General features: G+C 40.9%; 1 protein-coding gene across 1 annotated transcript in view; it reads left to right on the plus strand.

Annotated features, from left to right (window-relative positions):
• Positions 1–19,717, plus strand: part of LOC308198049 (nuclear pore complex protein Nup153-like) — a 36,074-nt gene extending 16,357 nt beyond the window's left edge. Inside the window, exons 11-16 of the mRNA XM_080599585.1 lie at positions 1,517–5,077; positions 5,745–9,610; positions 10,125–10,473; positions 14,326–14,521; positions 15,048–15,093; positions 15,912–19,717. Coding sequence (XP_080455711.1) covers positions 1,517–1,658 — 142 coding nt within the window. The 3' untranslated portion in view covers positions 1,659–5,077; positions 5,745–9,610; positions 10,125–10,473; ... (1 more) ...; positions 15,048–15,093; positions 15,912–19,717. The remainder of the gene's footprint in view (positions 1–1,516; positions 5,078–5,744; positions 9,611–10,124; positions 10,474–14,325; positions 14,522–15,047; positions 15,094–15,911) is intronic.
• The last annotated feature ends 789 nt before the right edge of the window (positions 19,718–20,506 follow it).

Raw genomic sequence — 20,506 nt, forward strand, 5'->3', positions numbered from 1 at the left:
ACAGGTGCAATCAGGTGCTGGGTTGTAATTATGTTTTTTTCAAACTGTTCTAAATTGTCTTTGCTAGAACTCCTTTCTACTTCTCCATTTAGGAAGGAGATACAGCAAACTCATACTGCTTTTGATTTCGTTCACAAAGTTTATTGCAGTGCCCTACCTTTTGTTTGTAGAGTAGGTAGTGGTGGTAGTGTTTTTTGTGATGCTGGTCTCTGTTGGGTGCCATGTTCTGGAGCAGGAGCACCACACTGATCTGCTGGCAAGAGTCCCTTTGGACAGTTGAGTTGGAATACTCAGTAAATCTCTGGCCCACCAATGCTATATATCTATGCGTGTGTGTGTATATATATATATATTTTATATCCTGAGTCCAATTGTAGATTAGACTTGCTTGAAGGCTGACAACTGTCTTTGCCCCCTTGAAGCTCACAGGTGTTAACAGAAAGAGGAATATGGGCTATTATGGGCAAGCGATAGTTGTCTGAATGAAGATCTATTTTGATGTAAGACTTTTTTTCAGAATTCTAATGGATTGACAGTTTGGATTAGAGAAAAGTCTGAGCATCTGCCTTAGGGATCTGTCTTCCTCTATGCAGTTACAGTGCTAAGCAGGCTGTTGTCAAGTATTTGACAAGTTTAGACCAGTTCTCCTCCTCAGTATTGTGGGAGTTTGACCTGGTGTCTTCCAGTGCGATCTAATGCACTTCTGTACTGACTGACTGATTGGCTGCAAGATAAGCTTTGATGTCACGGTTTTTCCAGGCATACTTCATTTTCTTGCCATAGTACTTTTGTTAGAGTTATTCCCTATTCCACTTCTGGTTTGGGTTATTTTTTCCCCATTTGCTCTTGGATTAGGATATCTTTCTGGTTTTGAGCTAGGCTTTTTTAAGTACCAGAAAAACGCCTTTGTATGCCTTACAAAAGGGATCTGTATTCATGTCTGAAAAGACTTCTGGAATGTTGGCATACCCAAACACCTCTGCTGTTCCTGCTGATGGCCACATGAAAGCCAGAGCTGCTTCTGAAGCTTAGGCCATATTACCTTGCCACACAAGTCTAAGGCGTCCCTATTCTATCAGAGCTGTTGGCAGTGTTTCCCATGTGTATGTGTGCATATGTGCACTCTTTCTGTATTTTTGTGAGCTGTTCTTTTATATCCCTGCAAAAGATACACGTGCATCGCAGAATCAGAGAACCAGTCCTATTTAAAGGAAGCACTGGAAAATAACAATCTAAATCAGCTCTTCTATTTCAGGTCTTCTGGCTTAGTCATTGTTCCCATGTGAACGGTGCACTTATGTATGTCCTTTTCATTGCTGCTGTTAATAAAGTTTTTCCTATTTAGAACATCAAGTATTTACCAGCGTTTAGCAACTTGTGAGACAGCTTTAGTTTTTTTCTGATCAGCAGGTTTCAATTCTAGGACTAATAACAGCTCTAATATCTTGAAAAAAAAATTTGGCTGGTAATTTTTTTTTCTCTTGTTTCCCCCAACTTCTGTACTGTCGTGTGCTAGCAATGTGACCAGCTACAAATTCAGTACTGCTGCGTCCAGTGGTCTGTCTTCAGGAGTGAGTAGCGGAGGCGGCAAAATGAGAAGGGAAAGAGGAATACACTATTTATCAAGAGCTGTACAAGAACAGGTAAGTGACTCTTAAATTAATTGCTGTCACTGAGCTTACTGAAGTAACTAGCTAAGTGTGTCAGTTTTATTGCATCATAGTAAATTATAACAATACCGCTTTATTTTTGCATTGTTTTTGTTTTCTTGTGGGTTTCAGAGCAGGCTCCAATTGATTTCCTGTGTTTGAATACCTGAACTTTGCTTATGTAATTTTGAAATTTTTAATTCTCTTACCTTGGAGATTCTTCAAACTATAACATTTCTCGTTAGCAATTGAATGAATGAGTCCTAAGAGGAGAAGTAATGTTTTGGTGAAGGTTTGTATAGTTTTTCTACAGGAATGATACTTGAAACGAGTGCCAAGTATAAAAAGAAAAAAAAAAGCTTAATTTTTGGTTTCATATTTAAGTCATACAGAAAGATACAGGCCAAGAGTGTGAAAAAGAGTAGTAGAAGAGAGCATTCTGCATGTCTGCTAACGATGACTCAGTTTTTGATACTCACCAAACTCATTGTGAGAGAGTTTTTTTCTCATTTTAATAGGAAAAATCTATTCCATAAAACTATGACCATGAATATTCAGATTATTTTTTCTTTTATTGGATGTTATATAAGCTGCCTGTAAGTTAATTTAAGTATTTACGTTAACATTAAGTATTTAATTAATATTAAGTTAATATTAAGTATTTAAGTTAATTTAAGTTTCAAATCATTAAATGGGACTTCCGGATGATGCAATATAAAGAAATCGTAAACACTGTTGTTTATTCCTGTAACACAAATAAAATAATGGTCCAAATATCAAAAGTTCCATAAACTTTTCAAATCAAAACTGTGAAACAGATGTAAGCTACAGGATGCACTGAATATCAGTAGTACCAACTTACATCCCTGCCTAGTCATTTCTAAGTAGATCATGATAGTACTGTACAAATTTTGGTCAGATTTCCTATGCCATTTAAAACATAACTCATCCAATCTTAGTAATCGAATAAAGTAAGTGGCAGGGATGAAAATTGAAGTTGTTAAGAGGCTGTTTTCTGATTTTTATATTTGCATCCTGATACATGGTATAGACTGTATTTACCAGAACACAATCTTCAGTGCTGCTAGTCTGACTTTCTTTGGTGCTTTTTGTGTTTAGTTTGGTTGTTGAACCTACCTGCTTCTTTAAACATTACCTTTTTCCACGTTCACTGCTGTAATGACTTTAGAAACTTTGGCAGCTATCCTGCCTAATTTTGCAAGAGGAACACTTTCTCACTTGTCTTGAGAGTGTACTCTTAATTGAAGCCATGCGAGGGTAGTTAGAAAGGATGATGCTTCTCCAGAGCTTTGATGACTAAAGTATAGAAAAGAAAGAAAAAAAATGTGATCTGTGCGTCTCTGTTCTGCACAGGTTTTGAGTTAACTTTCAGTGTTCTTGCTGTACAGTTGTTGAATAGAGTATAATGTGGAAGCAGGCCTGCCATAAATTAAAATGACGTGGTAGACAGAGGTGGGGAGATCGGGATTTCTTCTGGAAACTTGCTTTCTCTTAATTTGTATGGATTTTTGTTCTATTTAATTTTGTTAATAAATTGGGTGGGATGGGGTGAGAAAGTAGTATGTCTTGTATAAGAAAAATTAAAATTTGCAACTTTAGGAAGTGGAGGAACCAGTGCTACCGAACATACCCCTACCCATCAGTGCTGCATCGCTGCCTCAGTTCAATTCTAGTTTCGTTGGTAGTAGCGCTGTCTCAGCGTCACCGAGCGCTGTTTCAACAGCAGCAATGAGCACGGCAACTCCAGCAGCTGCGACGGGCATGGCAAATCCATCAGAGGTGGAGGGCATGACAGATCCATCAGAGGTGGAGGGCATGATAGATCCATCGGAGGTGGAGGACTTGACAGATCTATCAGAGGAGGAGGTGGAGGACATGATATATACAACGGCGACGTCAGGCATAACGTGTTCAACAGTGCCCTCAGGCTTGACATATCCAATAATGGCGGCGGGCATGCCATATCTACTGATGACAAAGGACATATCAAGGTCAACAGCGGCAACGACAAGCGTGGCAAATTCAACGGAGGCGGCAGGCATGGCAGATGCAGCAGCGACGGCGGCGGGCAAGGTAAATCTTTATGCTATAAATAATGTTTACAATGAGTATACTGCTTTATTGCGAGTTGACTTTTTCTGTGGTGCTCATGAAACTAACAAATATTAGTTTCTACGCAGCTGAATGAATTGGGGTTGTATGCCAGTTTGGGGAAAAAGGCATAAATGTTTTGATTCTGCTTCTCTCAGTCTTAGAGCCTGCCAACTCCCATTTAACGTGATTGTATAACTGCTTCAAATGCTGTGGAAGTCTGCGGGGGAAGGGGGGTGTGGACTTTATGCCAAGTTATTTATAGTGGTTTGGGCAGGGGTAGAGTTAATTTTCTTCGTAGTAGATGATGCTGTGTTGCAGATTTGTGAGCAAAACAGTGTTGGTAAGGCACTGGTGTTTTAGCTGTTGCTGAGCAGTGCTCACACAGTGACAAGTCCTTTTCTGTTTCTCACGCTGCCCTGCCAGCGAGGAGGTCGGGGATGCACAAGAGGCTGGGAGGGCACTCAGCCGGGACAGCGGAGCCCAGAGGACCGAAGGGATATTCCACACCATTTAGCATCGTGCTCAGCAATAAATGCTGGGGGAAAGAAGGGGAAGGAGTGGGGAGTATGTACAGGGTTATGGCATTTGTCTTTCCAGGTAGCCATTACATGCGATGAGTCATTAATGCTACCTCAAATTTAACAACTTTACTTCTTTACTTCCAGTTCTTTTCCCTGTTCCACTTGGAGGGAGTGAGCGAGTGGCTGTGTGGTGCTTAGTTGCCTGCAATGGTTAAACCACAACTTTATTTAAGTTATTAAATTAGAGGTAACGTGGTCATATGAGCCTCACATAGAATGAGCCTAGGGTGCAATAATTGGCATATTATTGCAATAAAATAAACATTAATCTGTTCCAGAGTACTTGAAATATTTTTTGTACGGTTTGAAGTAGACAGCTGCTTTAACATGTTGAGGTGTTTGCTGAAGTTCTTGGAGTATCATTGGGCTGAGTTTGCCGTTCTTCAGCTTCCTGGCTTGCTTTTCCGTGCATTTAGACCTAAGTAGCATCTCCAGCTTTTCCTCTCAGTTTCTGGAATTTGGTTTTGAAGATATTGTCCTATACCCACTTGGAAACTTCCCTGTGTTTTATTATTACTTTTATCTGCAAAATAACTCAAACATCAGGTTTTTCGACGTCACTGCGGGACTTCTGTTGGGTAGTGAATTCAGGTAGTTGTTGCTCTTAAATATAAACCTTTAATTCTTTTGAAAATACAGATACAACCAACAAGTACTGTTAGCAGTCCTGAGTTTGCGTTTTCATCTCCAGTTGTGAAATCTACTGAGGCAGAAGTGCTACCTACGTCTTCTGTAAGTAAAATAATAAAGGAGCTTGACTTTTTTTCTTAGGCATTTAGTAGGCTGTTGCAGAACACTAAAGCACAATCTGCCTTGATGGAGAAAAGTATGTAGGCTTCTGGCTTATAATTTGTCATTCAGCATGCGTGCTACAAATGTGAAGAGCAGCTTTCAGATTTGGTTTTGTGTGTGCATTCGATTGAAGTTCCTGTGGCTTGAGAATCTGAAAAACCTCTCTTGTTCATAGCAGATTGGGTTTACATTTAGTGTTCCCGTTGTAAAATCGGCAGAACTTTCTGGACCCAGTGGTACTCCAGTGACGCCCTTTCTTACCCTAGGTAACTGAAACTTTAGCACTTCAGATCTGAAGTGCTGATTTTCCTTTTTTTCTTTATTAAATCTTCAATCTGTCCTGTGTGCGCATGCTAGCAATTCCAGGCAGTGTTGGACTTCTGCAGTATTTTTCCAGTGACAGATCTGCTTTTATAATTTTTGTTTTGTTTTGTTGCTTTTTGTTTTGCTTGTAATCATAAAGCATTGCAAAGTAAGTAGAATTTGTGAAGATTCTTATGTGAGAAGCATGAAAGCTGGAAATTCTTGTTTCTAACAAAAGTGAGTATAATCTGCTCTAACTAGGTCACATTGTGAAAGCTGGTTTTGTTTTCTTTTGTTTCAAAAGACACCACCACCTCAACCAACATCAATACACAGAAAGAGGAGGTCAAAGATTTTGCTGGTGGTCCCTTCACCACTGCCCACGTCTTAAAGGAAGGAAGCGTCTTAGACGTTCTAAAAAATCCTGGAGAGATAATGAACTCCTTTTAAAAAGATGCTGCAAAAAATACGCTAGCATTTTTTATTAAAAAAAAACCAACACACGACTTATGGTTAATAGAGTATCTGCTATAAATATGAATGTAGGAGAGCATTACATTAAGCGCTGCGTTTGTTAGGGTGCATCTGCCCCCTTCTATTCTAAGTGGTGTTTGTTGCTGGAAGTAAAACTGCAAGATGAAAAGCAGATGGGTTGCATCTCCTTTACGTGTTAGGATGTAATTGTAAATGAGGTACTAAGAGAATTAGCCAGATAATCGGTGTTTCATTTTAAGTAAATACAATTTGTGGAATTGAAAAGGAAATGTTTGTAAAACTCAACACTCCTGTCCCACCTTCAGCCCAGGTGAAGAAAGAATAGGAAAGAGCTTCAGTTCCAAATACATGGCGAAAGCTGCGAATCTTTGGGCCTTAGCTTACAATGGCTCCTGTGGATTAAAATTTAAACTGCAAACAGAAGTGGAGTGTTTTACGTTAAAAACCCTTTTCTGAATTTTGTTTTTAAGCAATTGCAATTGTTTTCAACAGTTTCATAAAGTGTGTCTGTGGAAAAGATATCTTTTAAGAAAAAGGGCTTTATTGAATTTGATCTTTTCCCAAAAGTCTTCTAACTTACATACTTGTGAAGAAGGCAGCACATTTCTCTACTGGAAAGAGCTAAGTGAGAGAAAATACATTGTGCATTTTGTTTAAGGAAAGACCTCTGAGTGAAGTGACATTCACTTTCTTTATCGGTTTAAAAGAAGCAGAATCGAAATCCACATTGTTCAAAGACTTCAGTTTTGACTAAAAAAAAACCAACAAACAAACCACAAAACAACTATGTTCAAGGTAGATTTACAAGCAACTTGAGCTGCTGTTTAAGATGCATTTCCTTTAGTCTTTCTGTATTAGTAGCTTGTCTTTTCTGTTAAAATTGCCACCTTTTAAATAAGGAGTTGTCCTGTGTCCGATGCATTTTGAAAAAGATTATAGAAAATTAGACAGTTGTTCAATTGTCTTGAGTTTTTATTATTTAATTAATATTCAGCATCTGTGGGAAAATACCGTACGGATTGCTGCTCCGAGTACAAACTTCTGTACAGTTACTGGAGTAGATTTGAGTCATCTGCTACGGAAGGAGGAGCTTTAGAAATTTGATTCGATTGGGCATCGCGTCTTAATCAAATTGTATTATTTCCATTCCACGTTGGACTGTCAGATTTCAGTCAGCTACTGTCTGTTTGTACTTGTATCGACCAGTGAAAATGTTGATTTAAAGCTTGCTTGGAAACAAAGAGTTAAATGAAGCTTTAACGAAATGTTCTGTTGTGACCCAGTGCAGCAGATGAAATTTCATCCGTTTAGATAAGATTTCTGGGGACTTCCTGTTGCGCTCGGTCTGAATGTCTAGTTGTAACCATTGGCACCTGAGTTGAAATTTTTGCCCTCTAGTAAAGTCACTTAGTTACATGTAGTGAGGTGCTGCGCTAACAGGAAGACTTTTTTTTCTTGCTTCCTAGACTTTGGATTGTTGAAAACACGCTCTTCTACGTCTGCACAACCTACAACAAGCACAGTGGTTTATACTAGGCCTGCAATAACAACTTTTTCTGCAGGTAAAGAGACTTCTAAACAAGCATCGTACTGGCAATCTGATACATGTGACCCTTTTCTGCAAAACAAAGACATAAAGGACAAATGTGTAACTTGTCAAGCTACTAAAGCGTCAACAGTTGAGAGTATGAAACAGACAGTAAGTTCAAGTCAATGCGACACCTCAAAGCCAGCAGCGCCCCCAGCAGGGATGCTGGGCTTTGGAGACAAATTCAAAACAGTACCTGGAACGTGGGATTGTGATACATGTCTTGTCCAAAACAAACCGGAAGCTACAAAATGTATAGCATGTGAGACACCAAAACCTGGAACGGGAGTAATGCCTGCTCTGACATGACCAGTGGTCACAGACAGCTCGGTGACAGTGACATCCTCCTCGAGCAGCACTGACACAACAGCCACTCTGGGCTTTGGAGACAAATTTAAGAAGGCGAAAGGCTCTTGGGACTGTGGAATATGCCTTGTACCAAATAAGACGGAAGATAACAAATGTGTAGCCTGTCAGTCTGAGAAACCAGGTATGGTCCTTTTTTTCCTGTTGTTTCCATCCTAGCCTCTGTGAATCTTGTACAGAATAAAAGTACGTTGCATATATGGAATATTTTAAGCAACACGATTCCCAGGTACGGTTGATGGGTTAGCGGCTGTCTGCAGGATTGGTTTACAGGCACTTCAGAGGTCTCAGCCCAGGTTCCAGCCTGTCGCATAAATTGAACTGATTGTGAAATGTATTAGTACGGAGCTGGATCAATGCAGATACCCCCGGCTTTGCAGCTGGTGAGGGAAGATGGCTGAAGTGAGTGACTTAATTTAAAAACAACATAGTGATTTTTCACTGGCGAAAATGAGAACTCCATAGAAAGAGTTAAAAATGACTGCGTTTTTCTCTTTCAAAAAATAAGTAAAAAAAATTACAGAATGTGTCCAAAATGCCTTTACTCACCGTTTGTATGTAATTGAGGGGAGATGTGAAGCCAGATTTCAAGACAGTGTAGTCTTAACTAGTCTTAAGCTAAAGCAGAGAGATGCCTATGAAGGTCAGTGGTAGGCTTCAAGAAAGCGAGTGACCCGCTGGGTAACTTCTTCAGGGCAGTACTGGGTTGTTTCCCATTGTGTGTGACCGTAATTGATTTTGAGCGTGGTTGTATTGTTTTTAAAATACGATTCTAATTCTAACTTTGACTCTAAATGTCATTTAACATGCCATTACATCGAAAAACACCTGTGCAAATATATCGTGGAAGAAACAAATTAAGATGGACTAGACCGGGCTTTTGTAATCATCCTGTGCGGTAAGACTGAAATTTCCTGAGGTAAGATAATGGATTTCAGACAGAGTTGATTCTCTTGGACTTCCAACCTCTGAGCGGTCAGTCGGCATCTTTGTCTGAGGCTCTTGCCATTGCAAGGAGGAATTTTGGAAATGAGGGGTTTACTGTGACCATGGTGCAGTGAATTGCACGGTTACGTTGCACTTGTCAGGAGGAAGAGCGATGCAAGTAATACTAGGATAAAAGTTTTCTGCGTGTGCTGTGGAAGGGAAGAGCCATTCTTGTCTTTCCGGTTTTGAATTTGAAGCGTTATCTTCTGCTTCTCTCTTAAAAGGCACCCTTTTTTTAAAAGGCACCTGTCAGGCCTCTTTATGGAGGTTACACTGTGGTCAACAGCAGCAGAAGCTTGTGTGCTGAACAGAGTTGTGTGTTGTTTGGAAGCTTTGAGTTCCACTCTGGTTTTTTTGTTTGTTTCTTTGTTTCTTTGTGGGTTTTTGGTGGCTTTTATTTTTTTCAGGGGCAGGGGGGGGGGAGTTGCGGAGTAGTTTTGAACATTTCTGTGGGATTTGACAAATCAAATTTAAAAGTTAATGTTCATTTTATAGTTCATGTTCAAACAGGATGGTTAACTGTCTTGTTTGTCTCACAGAGGGTCCAACACCTGTGACCAGTAGCAGTGCATCTGCATTTTCTGCTCCTTCTGGAGAATTTCTGGATTTAGACAAATTCAAGAAGCCTGAAGGAAGCTGGGATTGGGAGACCTGCTTGGTTCAAAACAAAGCAGAGGCCACGAAGTGTGTAGCCTGTGAAAGTGCAAAGCCAAGCACCAAAGCAGAGCTCAAAGGTAATCCTTAATGATTAAAACGAGGATGCATATTCTGTGATTTATTTTTTGGTTTGCTCTGATTTTTTTTATTTTCTTACCTGTTAAGCACAATTATTTTTTCCTTTGAGGTGTGGCAAAATTATTCGTTTTTCCTGTAGGAATATTGCCTAGATAACATCTGTTTCCACACTTTTCCCCAAGAATAAGTTTATCCTTTTTAGAGAAAAGCTTTCATTAATGACGTGCTTGTTCTTTACATGCCCTACACGTTGTTCATTTGGAGTTCAGACTAAAAACATGATCTTTCAAAGAAGTTCGTATACTTTTTAAAGCCAGGTGGTGGGCAGAAAACACAATTGTGAAAAGTTTTATGTAGAGAGGAAGCATGGGGTTTTCTTGTTTGTTTTACTGTTTGGTGGGTTGTTTTTTAAACAGTTTTGACTGGAAAGATCAGGACTAGAATGTAGTTCAAACCTTCATGTACTGCAGATACACCGTGGGTTACGGACTTGACATTCACTTATTTCTTCAGGTTTTGGTACTGCGACTGCGTCCACAAAATGCTGCCTTGCCATCATTTACATTCGGTGTTCACTCAGAGTGTTCAGGTGCAGAGTCTGCAGCTGCCTCACAGTTTACTTTGGGAAGGACAGAAGAGAAGCAGGATTCTGTCACTACTGCTGCTCCGTTAGTGTTTGGAAAGAAAGCTGACACTGAAGAGTCAAAGACACAGCCTAGCTTTTCAGTTGGGAAGTCCGAGCGTACAAAAGAAGAGAGCACAGCAAAACCTATGTTCAACTTCAGTTTCGTTAAACCATCAGAGAAGGAACCTGAGCAAGCAAAGCCAGCTTTTCCATTTGGGGTCCAAACCAGTACTTCAGGTAAACAGAGTATCTTTTGTCTTCACTTGTGCGCTTATGTCCATCAAGTAAGACCTCTGAAACCATACTAGAAAAAATCTGTGGGATTTGATATGTTCATGTACTAGAGCTTTAGAAAAAGTTTAATTCCTATATGCAGCATGTCTTCTGTCCTGGTTATTGATACGTACGCAATTAGTAGCAATCCCTTTTTTGATCTCAACACTAGGTTTAGACAAAAAATTGCGACACCTTAAGGAACCTGTCCTGCATCTCATACAAGCACAGAAGTTGCAGTGTCTCAATGCTAGCAGTACAGTTGGTGGTAAAATCTTTAGTAGGGTGAAATAGAGGCCTCACACTTTTCAGAGAAAAAAAGAGATGAGAGAGAGTATCTTATTCCCACGTACTTGCAACTATGCTGCAGAGTGTACTGCTGTTACTCTAGTGCTACAAAGGTCCAAAAATCACTGAACAGTTATTAGCCAGTTTTGTATTCCTTTAATTTGTTGAAAGACTGCAGTAGAGGATTGAAGTTTTTATTGAGGATCACTGTGTGGAAAAATTCTGATTGTTAAATGTCATTTGTATGACTTAAGAACCGCGTTTTGGAGTACAGAATTCAGTATTAATTCCAGAAGGGGTAAGGGGAAGGACATTAGCTAGTAATCCCGAACAAAAGCAGTGTATAGAGCTATACTGATTTTAATCGCAGTATTCTTACAGTTGGTCTGTTACTGAACAGATATGTTTTGGGGAGATATGGTGGCCAGGGAGGCGTGTGTGTTTGTGTGCTTCCTCTTCTAGTTAAGGTTCTGGGGTTTGGTTTAGTCAGGAAAATTCGATGAGGCACCTTGTGTAAAAGGAAATGTTAACCAGCATTTTTCAACACGGTGTAGTCCCTTAAAAGTGTCATAGATGAAAAGAGGCCATAACCGCTGGGGGAAAAAGTTAGTGGGAAACTGAGAGCAGGATCACATTCAGTAGTGAGAGAGCAGCAGCCTAGGGAAAGCTGATGAATGACTGTAACAGATAGTTCTATTTTAAGTGTAAAACAACACTCAGTACTTTATAATGGTGGTCTTACCAGAGGGTTCTTCTCCATGGCTCCTAAAAGCACGTCTTGAAGGCATTCGAGTGCAGTGAACTTAAGCTGTAAGAGTTGGGCTGGTAAGCTTGGCCTGATTTGAAGCTGTAGGCATGGGGCTATAATTTCTGAACAGGCTACAAAAGAAACTGTACCACTGTGCTTTTCAGTGCTCCGTTTAGCAAAGCCATCAAATTGTTGCAGGCAATTGATGTTGTTCTTCTAAGAGCACCTGAAAAATATTTTTGTTTGAAGAGTTCAGAGGTACCGGTTAATACTGGTTCAGATAATTACAGCCAGCTCTTGGTGTTTGTGACCAATAAAGTTTGTGGCTCCAAAAGGAGTGGGTTAGTGCTAACTGATTAACTGCTGTATATGCAGAAATATGGAATCTGATTACTTACGCAGAGAGCACTTAAAATGTATTGTTTTGCTGGCTCTCAGTGAGTTGCATCTTAATGCTACCAAGGAATAAGCTTTTTGCTTCTGGCCCAAGTTTTTTAATTTGGTGAAAGCCTTTTCTGTGCACGTGCACATGCCAGAGAGGTTGCTTAAATAATAGAAGCTATAGTAGCTGCTATCTTCTGTTTTTTGTAGAAGACAGAAACTGAATTCGTTAGCTTTGTAACTGTTATGCATACCAGAATTGGTTTTCTCCCTTTTGAAAATAGTAGAGGGTATGCCTATGTCAGATTTGGTGAGCAAGGTGATCAGATGAGGGCACTGCAAGACTGCCAGAACGCACCAGGTCTGGGGGGAAAAGGAATCCGGCTGAGCATAGGAATTTCTAAAAGGTAACCAAGGAGTTGTGCATTGATACAGTTATTCTAAATAATCAGATTCTTGTAGCTCTGCCTTTGGAAAGTCTGTGGCCCTTGCTGTAGTGGCTGTACACAGGATGCAGTCTACAAAACCAGAAATGCAGAAGTCCTATGTTTTGACTCCCTGGATTCATCAACCTGCTTCAGGATGGCTGGGGGAATCCAACTGTTAAGTCTAGCCAGACAGCGCAACTTGGGCTTAGCTGCCATTGTAACCAGCCTTGTTTCTCAACAGTAGCAAAGCTGAATGCATTGGTAAATATTTTCAGGTTTGGGCCTGCATAAGGTAGAAGGGACAAGAAGTGGTTTTATATGCTAGGGAGTTCTTGTTCTTAGAGCTTTCCCTCTAGTTTGAGAGAAGCACATAACTAGTTTTACAGTGGGTTGACAGGAAAGAAGTGGGGGGGAAAAATGGGAACGCAGGGAGAAAGCCAAAGGCGTTATTACTAGAACAGGTTTAGAATGCTATTCTTTGCTTTTCATGAGCTTAGGGCAATGGGGAGTTTAAAGCTTAGCACTTCCTGAGAGGGTTTCTTACTCTACCGGCTCAGTTCTATCACTTATTTAAGGCAATTCAGGTCTCTGAACGGTTAAAGAATTGATACCAAATTTGATGAACTTTGATCCAGGATACTGACAAAACAGGACTTCATATAAACAATTTCAGTATGTTCATGAGGTTAGCTTGTGTGTTCTGTTAAATAGTAAAAAATGACACTTCTGTTTCTGTTTACCTAGCATAATTCTGCAAATGTTGCCTCCTTCTGCTTTAGAATGGAAATGCTCTTCTCCAAGAGAGCACTGTCCAAACTTCTTTGCCAAAATTTTTTGATTAAATTAATATTGTTTTATTTTGAAAACAGGAATAAGCCACAAACATGTTTTCTTGCTTCGGCTATCCAGAAGAACGTCAACAGTATTTTCAGATTTTCCTTCCCTACACAACTGTATGTAGGAAGAGTGCAGTTGGAAGCAGAAGACCTAAGATGATGTATCTTCTGTTTGTTTACTACAGTAACAAGACAATGGATTACCTCTTTATTAGAACTTGTGTAGCTTTGCAGTATTGAAACAAATGTAGGTATTAAAATACACATCAGTAATACGTTTCTGAATGGCTGAGTACCGTGCTCTCTTAGCATTGAAATACCCAGCCATTGGATTAGTTTGTCCCTCATGTTTGCTGAGTTTGGAAGCTATTTCAGAATGCCTTCAGCTTGTATTCTTCCCCAAAAGCATAGAACTCACTTCTCTGCATCCCCAATTCAAGTCAGAGAAACTGGGCACTGCAAACACAGGAGGTTTGCCTGTACAGAATCAGTGAAGACAAGTCTAAACAGCGGTTTTTTTTGAATATGCAGCTGGGTTATCTGAATGTTCTTTATGCAGTGTACCTCAGTTTTAGTACAGATAGCACTTGTCTTGGTTCTTGTCATTAGTCTGAAGCTGCCCCTGAGAAAATCTTGAAAGGGAAAGTAGTGAAATCTAATCAGCAGGCCCTTTCTTCTTAAGAACCAATGGAAATGGATAATCTGACTCCATTCACTTCTTTCTGGAAATAAGATCTAGTAATTAACCAAACAAAAGATAGAAGGGTTAAGACTGCATCTTTAAAGCAGCTGTGCTTGATAAATGTCTCTGGTCTTAAATCAGTCTTTAGCAAAGCACAGAGACTTAGCAGCAGCTTGCTTATGCCAACGCTAAAAATACTTGATGTGTACAGGTAACCATGTCAAGGCTCTGGAGTTAATCCATGAGAACAATTCCTTCTGGTATTGGCAAAGGTGAGGATGCTTGCTTCTATAGAAATGAGGTTTTGAGCTGTGACTTAAGCTGTCACTTAGGTGACTGTTTAGGAAAGCTTCCTTTTAAGTTTTGAAGTATGTAAGCTGACAAATTGTTTAAGTTCAGAACTGGGTTTACAGTCTCTTGTTCTCTGACTGTATGCAACTTCTCATGTTTCAGACTGAAAGCAGAATTGCAGCGGTACCAGTCATACAACTATAATGCTTATTGCCAAGATTACCAGAACTACCACTCGCAGCGGAGTTACGATGCTTACGCTGACTACAACTACAGCTCCTATGCTCCCTATGACAGCATGCAAGCTGTTGGAGACTGCTCTTTAGGAGATTCTTTAATGGCTCCAGCTGTTTTTGAGGTAAAGATACTGCACGCTTGCTGTAAAGAAAATATTTCACAGATAATATGTTGTACAGATTTGTGTGAATCAGCAAAAAGAATCCGAAGTTGAAAACATGCTTTCTGCTTAGTGTGAAGTTAAAAGAGCAGATTCCATTCAGAGGTGTTTGTATTTAAGTGCTTAAATAGTAAATCCATAGAATTAGTGATTTATACACCATTATTTGTTCACGCATACCAAAGAATGGTTTTGACAGCATAATTGCGTACGCTTCTTCTGTTCCTGTTCTTCTGATTTGCTTTGCTTAAAGCAAATTAAACAGTTGTTGTAAGTGGTCTTATCGTGGTCAATGTATTAGTTGTGACCTCCGGAGGTCCCTTCCAACCTGTACTGTAATATTGGCTTTCTTCTAAAAATAAGTAGATAAAATGCCATCTATCCTTGTAGTTGTAGGAAGAAGGAATGGGTTGAGACTGCAGCACTTTGAATCTGTGATGCTTTCTGAAATGAGTTATGATTAAACTTAGCCTTTTCTGTCTTTCAGGAATCTTCAGTTATGACTGCAATCGGTGATGACCTAATTACTGACGGTAATAAGGGTTCTATCATTGTCACTTGAGTTTAGCCATCCTTGTGCCTTTTAACAATACAAGCCAACCTCTACTGGATGAAGAACATCTTGAAAGTTCAGCTGAGGTCAAACCTCTGTGGGGTTGATCTGCAATCAGCTGGGGTTTTAAAGCTGATACAGCATACACTGACCGCATCAAGTAAAACGGGACACTGTCAATGCTTCGCAGCAGGTTTCTTGTACCTGTGCCTTCATTCCCATTTGAAAATGGTCTAAGACAGAATTTTGTTCTTTGTATTGGTTCCGCTAAACAGATTTTATATTAGAAACTCAGTAATATGCAAAAGCTTTGTTCTCCACCCTGAGGTAAAAGCTTATGTTGCAGATTCCAAAAGGAGGATTCAGCTTGCACTTACAAATACGGTACAAAACATATTTGTGTCCTGGAAGGTTTGCAAAGTACCTCACGTGGAGGCATTTTGTGTTAGTGTTTAGAAACTATCCTATGTAACGTGTATTGCCGTAGAAGTGAATTAAATGACTCTTGGGAGGGTTTCATGGCTGATTATCCTTAAACGTTATCTTTACTATCTTAAACATTGTCTTTGTCTTTATCTTGAAAGACAGTTCTAGTCCCAGCCTTCTAATATACAAATTCCCAAAAGTTGGAGTTGTGAGGCTCAAAATTTTAGAGGACTAAATACCTCACTAAAATTAGTAGATCTAATAGCTTATTACACTTAGCTTAAAATACATTTTATTAGCCATTTCACATGAAGTTTTTTTGTGTGCATGCCTCAGATTTGATACTTGGACTTACCAGGCTTTTATTTTCAGATCCACAGCTCTACTTGGATGTTGATGAAATTAACAGACAATTCACGGAGACAAGCGAAGAACTCTACGATTCACTCATGAATTGTCACTGGCAACCTCTGGATACGGTCACTTCTGAAATCCCCTCTGCTATTTAAGTGTCTTCTAGAGCATGACCGTTAGGACCAAAGTGCTAAAACTACATTTCTTCTACATTATTCTAGCTCATAAGTTTTAAAGCACAATGATAGGTTGGGTTTTTTTTGCTATGCTTTTGACAGTTTCTGTAATCTTTTTGTTCATCACTCCCTTCTTGGAGCATCATGAAGTCATGTAAATATTCGAGAAATGTAAAGAGGTAAATGGGGTCTAAAGATAGACTTGCCTGTGTAAATAAAAAATTTGTTTCTGCAAACCTGCCAGCAAGAGATTTTACTTGTACCTGTGTGCAGCACGTTCTCTTCCGGCTTATGGAATTTAACAAGGTAGTAAGGGTATTTCATCTGTCTTTATTTTTATATGGGCATTAGGACACAAGCAAAATCTAGCTTCCCCTTGTTTTCCTGGTTCCTTAGGTAAGCGACAAGCCAAGCCTTTCATGTGCTTGCTTAGACTGGAAGTATGTATGGGAGACACTCACAGGCCTTGCTATGGAAACACCTGTGCCCACTTTTTCCTGCAGGCTGCTGGCTCTAACTGTACTACTGATACATGCTAGGTCAGCTAAAATTGGCTTATAAATAGGGTATGTTAAGCATATGGAAGTGTAGACTTCAACTGCCATAGCTACAAACATCCCATGGAATGAGGATGATGTCTGCTGGCACTCTCTGCATCAGCATTCAGTTTTCCCTTGCCCTTCTTACTGTTAGACTTCTCAGCTGACGTTTTACAGCGAAGAAATTGCTACAACATAATCCGTGTTCTTAAACCTAAAAAAAAAAAAATCTTGGAGAAAACAACTTGCTGGTTTTCCCTCCTTGCTGGCAAGGAGAAAAATAGTCCACCAGGAACAACAAAAAAATCCTAGTAACAGCTCCTTAAGTTATACCCTCTGCTACCCTCTCTGATTGCTCTGGTCTTCCTTCATTCGTGGTAATGAAGTTTTTAAAGCTCTGGTAGAAGGATGACAGTACTCAAGTCAAAGGAGATGAGAGCAATGAGGAAAGCTTTGCTTTAAGCTAGAGCAGTCTTGCGAGTTGCTGCCTTTATGCTGTTCTTTATCTTGAAGGGTACAGAGTCTTTTCCAGTCATAGGGACTCCATAACCCTATGAGTATGGAGAAATAGTTGCTAATTAACAGTGTGTATAATAAGTAAGTGAGGCTGGAAACAAAAGAATATTCCTCCAAGAAAAAAAAGGAAGCAGAAATTACTGTACTTAATAGCTGGGGAAGCTGTTAAAGCTAGTTGACACAGTTCTGGTACTGCCATGTGTGTTTTGGGGGCAACATAAACCATAATTGCTGTGATGGCAGGTAAGAATCCAATTCTTTTTTATGGCTTAGTGTAGTCAGTGAAAGCAGTGGTCCTAAGCTGCATGCTGTTCTTAAATGTAATGCAAATTCTCTTTTGTGACTCCTCAGTACTTCCAGGTTACTTGTAGCTGATCACCAGCAACTGCTTCTGTTAGCTATTAGCTGTTGGGTTTTTGCTAGGAATACTTTCAGTCCTGAATTGAAATGATGACATCCTGAAACAGAAGAGGCTCTTGGAGTATTGTAGGAAGCACATTCTTCCTGGTTCTAGTGCAGGTGTAGACGTAGGAGGAGACAGAAGGCAAAGAACCTCACATAGGTGGAGGGGGTGAGGTGGCATCACAGTTAGAGCTGTTGCAGTTAACTCTTCCCAAAGCATGAAAGCAACGTGGCTGGGAACAGGGATTTGTTGGGTTGCTTCTTTGTGTGAGCCAGGGAGTCTTTTGAGGGGCAGATTAATAAGAATATGACACAAGGTAGAGGTGCAATAGATGAAGCAAAGAATCTGGGTGGGAAAAGGGTTGCTTGTACGTGTCTATGGAATTGTTTCAGGGGACTGAGCTGGGGCAAATTCAAGATAATAGATGCAGCCTCCTTGACTTTGGATGGCAGTGCTGAAGCTTCAAAACCTTACAAGCTTTGATGCCACTTCAATTGTAGTGCATAGCTGTGGTACTTGAGCTCAGAAGTGCAAACTGCACAGGATTTTTTTATCTATTTTCTTCAACGTGAGCAGCAAAACATCTTCCAGGAATGTGCCTGGGTGCTACGCTGCTTTGACACGGCTTGCTTTGCATCACCAAACACAGTAGTTAGGTTGCATCGAGTACTTTGTGGAAACATTCATTGTGTTGTCACCCAGAAATGGGATGCTACAGATATGTGTTGGCCCGGCAGTATCAGTGCTGGTTTTTGGCCTTTGAGAGGTTGGTCCATAACATGTGACCTGTGTAACGAGAGGCCCACATAGATTGGTGACTTCATTAAGTCTGATGCTGTGGTGGTGTGTGACCCAAGGCCCTGAACGTCAGAAAATCAGGCTGTGGCCACCTATTTTATGCAGACTTTGCCTATTAACAAGGTCTCTACACTGTACGTTAGAGACGTGCGCCTCCTTTTCCGGACTAGATAGCGAAAATACCAGTTTTGTAGTTCAGTGAATGAGATTGGTTGGGCTGTTTGTTCTCCAGAGCTGAAAAATGTTGGGAGTGTATTCTCTTGGAGTCCACAGAAATGAAAATGATGAGAGGAAGAGAACGTTGGTTGCAGCCCGCGTGCTGCTGTTATAAAGTAGTTCTCTGATGTCTTTTTCCCTCTGCTGAGACTTATCAGCCTATCGTCCTTTCCTGTTAGGAGCGCATACCTGGCTTGGGATGGTGTGCGCAGTGCAGATTCTTTACCGTAAGAGCACAGTGAATGCCAGACTTCTTCCTGTACTGCCGTGTTAACCGTGAGTCACAAATTCAGGAAGCAGTGATTGCATCGGAACTGCTAGAATGCTTTGCGGAGTCTTTTTACTGGGTAAACTTCACAGCTGCAGTTACAACTTCCAGCCTGTGTTAGCTGAACACATCGTACTGGTGCCCGCCATCAGTTTGACAAAGATGGGATTGCAGTAGGAACTTGCTTTTTTCCTTCTTTTTAATTAAACAAGTCTTTGAAGCAACTTTTCCAACACCACCAGACTTCACTTCTTCCAGTTATTTTCTGTTTTACTTAGCTGAAATGTTTTTTTTTCTTCCAAGCTTGAGGAAGTTTTCTACAAGAATGTCCCGTAATGATTTCATAAACTCTTTTCGTTGTACCTAGCTGCAACAGAGAGTGCTTTTATTCAAAAACCTGCTGGTTTTCTCTTCCAAGAAGTAGTGGGGTTTTTCCTATCTCTTCACTGATGGGAAAGGCTGTAGGACAGTAGCTTGAGGGGCTACTAATGCTGTCATCAGTGAGCCGGGAAAAGGCAGGAGTCCGAAACGGGTAAAAAGTACTTAAAAGGATACCAAAAGAGTAAATGGTACTTAAGCCGTGGATGTTTCTTTTTGCAGGGATGCTCTGGACTAACCGCTTCTTTCTAGCACTACCTCAAAGTAACTTGCAGATAGACCTCACAGGGAAGGTTGATCAAATGGTGATGATCGCTGTCATTCTGCTGGACACGCAGATACTTGCCTTTCGTTTTGGCTCATTTTTAATACCAATTAACTTCAGTGCCTCGCGTTAATAGACACCGTTTGACTGCATCGGCAAATGTTTCTGAGTCGTGAGTGTCATTAAAGGCCTGTCACCCTATGGAAATCCTTCTAAATAAGAAAAATGGCATTTAAATAAATAAATAAAGCAGCGTTTGAACTTATGGGGATGCAGTGCAGTGAGACCAGAGAGTGCAAAGGCACCAGTGGGGATGCAGTGCAGTGAGTCCAGAGAGTGCACTGGCACCACTGGGAATGCAGTGCAGTGAGTCCAGAGAGTGCACTGGCACCACTCTGGATGCAGTGCGGTGAGTCCAGAGAGTGCACTGGCACCACTGTGGATGCAGTACAGTGAGTCCACAGAGTGCACTGGCACCACTGGTGATGCAGTGCAGTGAGTCCAGAGAGTGCCCTGGCACCACTGGGGATGCAGTGCAGTGACTCCAGAGAGTGCACCGGATCAATTGGGGATGCAGTTCAGTTAGTCCAGAGAGTGCACTGGCACCATTGGGGATGTACTGCAGTGAGTCCAGAGAGTGCACTGGCACCACTGGGGATGCAGTACAGTGAGTCCACAGAGTGCACTGGCACCACTGGGGATGCACTGCAGAGACTCCAGAGAGTGCACTGGCACCACTGGGGATGCAGTGCAGTGAGTCTAGAGAATGCACTGTCAGCACTGGGGATGCAGTGCAGTGAGTCCAGATAGTGCACTGGCACCACTGGGGATGTAGTGCAGTGAGTCCAGAGAGTGCACTGGCACCACTGGGGATGCACTGCAGTGAGTGCAGAGAGTGCACTAGCACCACTGGGGATGCAGTGTAGTGAGTCCAGAGAGTGCACTTGCACCTTGGGGATGCAGTGCAGTGAGTCCATAGAGTGCACTGGCACCACTGGGGATGCACTGCAGTGAGTCCAGAGAGTGCACTGGCCCCACTGGGGATGCAGTGCAG

Source organism: Anser brachyrhynchus (assembly GCF_964034855.1).
Source record: "Anser brachyrhynchus genome assembly, chromosome: 7".
Taxonomy (NCBI): domain Eukaryota; kingdom Metazoa; phylum Chordata; class Aves; order Anseriformes; family Anatidae; genus Anser; species Anser brachyrhynchus.